The sequence below is a fragment of the Ascaphus truei genome, chromosome 7 (genome assembly GCF_040206685.1).
Source record: "Ascaphus truei isolate aAscTru1 chromosome 7, aAscTru1.hap1, whole genome shotgun sequence".
In the NCBI taxonomy this organism is placed as follows: Eukaryota; Metazoa; Chordata; class Amphibia; order Anura; family Ascaphidae; genus Ascaphus; species Ascaphus truei.
In genome coordinates, this window is record NC_134489.1 from 24,909,376 (window position 1) to 24,915,375 (window position 6,000).

General features: G+C 47.5%; 1 protein-coding gene across 1 annotated transcript in view; it reads right to left on the reverse strand.

Moving 5' to 3' along the window:
* Positions 1 to 6,000, reverse strand: part of COL6A2 (collagen type VI alpha 2 chain) — a 37,308-nt gene that overhangs the window by 12,191 nt on the left and 19,117 nt on the right. Inside the window, 2 exon segments of the mRNA XM_075607397.1 lie at positions 421 to 483; positions 4,608 to 4,670. Of these exon segments, the coding sequence (XP_075463512.1) occupies positions 421 to 483; positions 4,608 to 4,670 (126 nt within the window).

Genomic DNA, 6,000 nt, shown 5'->3' on the forward strand with positions numbered 1-6,000 from the left:
CCCACAATCATCCCATATCATCCCTCAGATCCACAGCCTCCCACAGATCCCAATCCACATCATCCCACGCATCCCACATCCTCTTACAGATCCCTCAGATCCACAGATCCCACAGCATTCCATACTTTTCTACAAAATCCCCTTCACATAACATCCAGTAATATCACTCCTCCATTCCCATATCATCCCTCACCCTCCCATATTCTCCTGTGGCATCCCATACATGTCGGCATAGACTGTCTGAGAGACTCAAATCTGAATGGACTTTAAATAAGACAAGTTTCACCCTTTTCATGCATTGGGCCATATTTACTAAGTAGTGCTATTTTATAATGTGGCCTGGTAGAAGCAGCTTGCTGCTCTCGATCATTGTGTTTTGACACTCTGCCTTTCAATGTATATACACAGTAACATATTTACCTTAGGTCCCGGTACTCCAGAGCTGCCCCTCTCACCCATATCCCCGGGGTCTCCACGTGAACCCTGCAGAGGGGGAGCAGAAAACACACAGTGTGTCAGAGTTTACAGGGCAGGGCTGGCAGCTCTAAGCATTATGTCAGGGGGTGGCATCGCTGCCAGTGACATTGTGGGCTCATTGTAACATTGTGTCTGTTCTCTGACCTCTCCGGTCACTCACACAGTTCTCCCTCTTTAGATTCCTGTGCAGGGAGTGGGAGAGAATACACTCAGATTACTCTGCACCAATGATCTGCTCTTCACTGTGAAGGAAATAGGCAGAGGGTGGGTGGGGGGAGTGGGAACAGACTACGGGAGATGAAACGGGGCACAGGAGGGGAATCAGATTACGGGAAGAGGAACCAGACTTCACTATCGGTCCAAACTCTCCTGTATTGTATACACTTCCCCTGAAAACCCTGTATACTGCACTTTATACACTTCTGGTAACCTGTGTATACTGCACTTTATATACTCCTCCTGATAACCTCTGTATACTGTACTCTATACACTCCTCCTGATAACACTGTATACAGTAGTGTACTCTATACATCCCTCCACATAATCCCTGTATACTGTACTCTATACACTACACTTATAATCCCTGTATACTGTACTCTATACACTTCCCCTGATAACCCATGTATACTGTAGTCTATACACTCCTCCTCATAACCCCTGTATACTGTACTCTATACATTCGGAATCAGATATTTAGTGGCCGATGGACCCTTCGCCACGCCTTCTCCACCACTGGACACTCTGCCGCCGGCCATTTCGCCAATATGTCAATTTAAGGGTTTCAGCAGTTAGGGTAGGGGGTTAAGGATGGGGGTTTTAGTGTAAGGAGTTAGGTTTTTAGGGTAGGGGATTAGAGTAAAGGGTTACGGTTTTAGCATAGAAGATTAGGGTAATAATAATAATTTTATTTATATAGCGCTTCTCTCCCAATGGGACTCAACGCGCGTCACCATTACACAAGGGAACAGGAGAAAACGCCAACACAAGGAAAGATACAATACAGGATGGGACGGAAAGGGGTTTTAGGGTAAGGGGTTAAGGTTTTTAGGGTATGGTGTATTAGGGGTTAAGATTAGGGTTTTTTTAGGGTATGGGGTATTAGGGGTTAAGATTAGGGTTTTTTAGGGTATGGGTATTAGGGGTTAAGATTAGGGTTTTTTAGTGTAAGGGGTATTATGCGATAAGATTAGGGGATTTTAGGGTATGGGGTATTAGGGGTTAAGATTAGGGTTTTTTAGTGTAAGGGGTATTATGCGTTAAGATTAGGGGATTTTAGGGTAAGGGGTAAGGTTAGGGACTTACCTTGGCAACGAAGCGGGCGGCGGAGAGATGTACCTGCGGCGAGGTCAGTGGCGGCTAAACTCCGGCGGCGATTTGTTTGTGGCAAATCGGCCGGAACCAAATAATCCTAGACTCTATTCTATACAGCCCTCCTAATAACTCCTGTATACTGTACTGTATTCTATACAGCCCTCCTGATAACTCCTTTATACTGGACTCTATACACCCCCCCCATAACCCCCTTATACTGTACTCTATAAACTCCTCCTGATATCCCAGTATACTGTCCACTATACCCTCCCCTTGATAACCCCTGCATACTGTACTCTATATACTCCCCCAGATAACCCCTGTATACTGTATTGTACTCTATAGGCTCCTCCTGATTACCCATGTATGCTGTACTCTATACATTCCTCTTCATAATCCCTGTATACAGTACTATATACATTTCTCCTAATAATTCCTGTATACTATATGCTATACACTCCTCCTGATAACTCTGGTATGTTGTGCTCTATACACTCTCCATAACTCCTGTATACTGTACTCTATACACTCCCCCTGATAACTCCTGAATACTGTACTGTACTCTATACAGTCCTCATGATAACACCTGTATACTGTACTCTATACACTCCTATTTACCCCTGTCTACTGTGCTATACTGTCCCCCTGATAACCCCTGCATACTGTAGTCTAAACACTCCCCATAATAACCCCTGAATACTGTATGCTATATACTCCCCCTGATAACTCCTGTATACTGTAGTCCATACACTCCCCGTGATAATCCTGTTATACTGTACTCTATACTGTCCTCCTGATAACACCTGTATACTGTACTCTACACACTCCCCCTGCAGGGCCGGTGCAAGGGTATTTAGCACCCTAGGCAAACCTTCAGCCGGGTGCCCCCTCCCCCCTCCCAATTTCTTTTTAGTGAATCTTTTGTATGTCGAAACAATCCTCTCTTTCTCCACCCACACCTCCCCTCTCTCCCTCCTGCACCCCCTCTCCCTCCCACACCTCCCCTCTCTCCCTCCCGCACCCCCTCTCCCTCCCACACCTCCCCTCTCTCCCTCCCGCACCCCCTCTCCCTCCCACACCTCACCTCTCTCCCTCCCGCACCCCCTCTCCCTCCCACACCTCCCCTCTCTCCCTCCCGCACCCCCTCTCCCTCCCACACCTCCCCTCTCTCCCTCCCGCACCCCCTCTCCCTCCCACACCTCACCTCTCTCCCTCCCGCACCCCCTCTCCCTCCCACACCTCCCCTCTCTCCCTCCCGCACCCCTCTCCCTCCCACACCTCCCCTCTCTCCCTCCCACACCCCCTCTCCTTCCCACACCTCCCCTCTATACCTCCCGCACCCCCCTCTCCCTCCCACACCTCCCCCCCTCTCCCTCCCACACCCCCCTCTCTCCCCCACACACACCCTCTCTCTCCAGCAGCCCTCTTTCTTTGTCCTGCACCCTTCTCTCTCTGCCCGCTCTTATCTCTCCCACACCTCCCCTCTCTCTCCCACCCCCTCCCCTCTCTCCCATCCCTCTCTCTCCCCACCCTCTCTTCCCTACCCCTCTCTCTCCCCCACCCCTCTCTCCTGCACCAGCCTCTCTCTTCCCTCCCACACCGCCTCTCTCTCTGCACCCTCTCCCCCACTCCCTCTCACTCTCTCCTACCCCTGTCTCTCTCTCCAACTCCCCCATCCATCTCCATCTCTCCCCTCCCATCCCTCTCCCCCACCTCTCTCTCTCCCCCTACCCCTCTTTCTCTCACCCCCCTCTTATTCCGTTTTTACACCCTCCCCTCCGTTTTTGCAACTCTCTCCCCCTCCCTTTTTGTACCCCCCCTCCTGCTCAGTTTTTGCACCCCCTTCTATTTTTGCACCCTCTCTCACCCTCCATTTTTGCACCGCCCTCCCTCTCCTTCTGTTTTTGCACCCCTCCGTTTTTGCACCCCCCCACCTCCCATTCTTACACCCCGCCTAGTATTACGCTGATTCTGTCCCCCTGATAAACCTTGTTTACTGTACTATATGCACCCCCCATATCCCCTATATACTGTATTCTATACACACTCATGATAACCTATATATACTGTTCGCTAAACATTTCAACTGATAAGACCTGTATACTGTAATCTATACACTCTTCCTGATAACTCCTGTATACTATAGCCTATACACCCCCCTTATAACCCCTGTATACTGTACTCCATAGACACACCCTGATTACACCTGTATACTGTACTCTATACACTCCCTCTGATAACAACGGTGTACTGTACTCTATACACTCCCCCTGATAACCCGATGTATATACACCCCCTGATAACATCTGTATACTTATTCTATACACTCCCCGTAATAACCCTGTATACTCCGATATAACCCCTGTATAACGTGCTCTATTCACTCCTCCTGATAACCCGATGTATACAGTACCCAATACACCCCCTGATAACATCTGTATACTTTATTCTATACACTCCCCGTAATAAACCCTGTATACTATACTCCATAGACTCCGGATATAACCCCTGTATAACGTGCTCTATTCCACTCCTCCTGATAACCCCTGAATACTGTACTATACACATACCCCTGATAACCATATATACTGTACGCTATACATTTCTCCTGATAAGCCCTGTATACTGTACCCAGTACACCCCCCTAATAACCTCTGTATGCTTTACTCTATACACTCCCCCTGATAACTCCTGTATACTGCACTATACACACTCCTCCTGATGCTAACCCCCTGTATATACACTCCGCACATAAAGCTCTCAGCAGGATATTCCCGAATTACTCTAAATAATCTTTTGGGATATTTCCAAGAACTCACATTCCTCCCGGACACCCCCAGACCGCCCTGCAGACCCCGGGGTCCTGGGTTCCCCCGATCACCCTGCGGAGAGACAGAGAGAGTAAAGACAGGAGCCAGCCTATCACCCAGCGGCCGGGATAAGGGGGGTACGACTGACAGTGTGGCCTCTCCTTTTACAGCTGATAAAGGAGGAACTATGTGTCTTGATTTAATTATTATTAGATGTTTTGCCAGAAAACACCTACAGTCCATCTTGATCTTACCAGCTGTTGGGCCAATGAATAATATACACATGTAGCAGACTGTATTATTATCCCATGTGAATGCTACTTAACACAAGAAACTGCCTTCACTGGAGCCGCAGTGTATCTTGCCATAAATATTGTGGTAACGTTAACGCATAACACTGGGTGCCCCGGTGCAATAACATCTGCTACATCTGTGCGTTCTGTTTCCGTACTGTCGGTACGTAGGTCTCAAGTGCTTAATGTCTAGTTGTCTACAGATCAGTTCTATTTCATTTGGTCATGTTTCTCTCACACAGTGGTGTGAAGTGATTGACAACAGCAAGAGAGATACCCGCACACTTAATGGAAGACATAGGGTGGGTGCACTAAGTGAAGGGGTATACGCAAAGGAACACAGTGTCTCCCAACTCCAGGTGGAGGGAGAGATTGAAGAAGTCCCCAAATTTGATGCTCTCCAACACCTATAACATAGTAATTATGTGTATATAAATATACAAATCCTGGTAGTAGGAGCTCAGTCTAAAATCAATACTCTGTTGTAAGAGATAACCCCAAAAACAGTGGAAGGGATTACTAGAACTATAAAATCACTTTTATTGGCACTAAACAAAATAAATGGGGTATTGTTTATGAATTTATAATAGCGACTGCGCTGGTGAGTAGCAATCCAGGAATATGCCTGTTAATAGGTTAAGTAGATATTAGCAGTATATAGCAAGGAGCACCGAAATCTAACATGACCAGAACCTTATTATGGGCACCTGAATAGGTGAAGTAAGTCATCTTGCAGAGCTATGGATAACCATGTGTATCATAAGGTAATAGGGTAAAGCTAAAGTGCTAACAAGAGGGAATCCCAGCAGACGGAGATGCCTTTTAATGATAACAGCACTTTAAATCAAGACTAATACATATGATATGATGGAGTGGATGTTGGGGTTAGAGCTTGCAGGGATTGTGTATGCATCACATTTGGGGACTTCTTGTATCTCTACCTCCACCTGGAGGTGGGAGACACTTGTGTCAGCGTATTGCAGGACTTAACTTTTTTCCAACTTACAGTATGTTGGCTAACTACAGTATGGTTAATGATTGTGTGCTGGCAAAGGAGGGTGGCAGCGGGAGAGAGAATGGGGGGTGGGGGGTGGGCAGAGGGAGAGAGA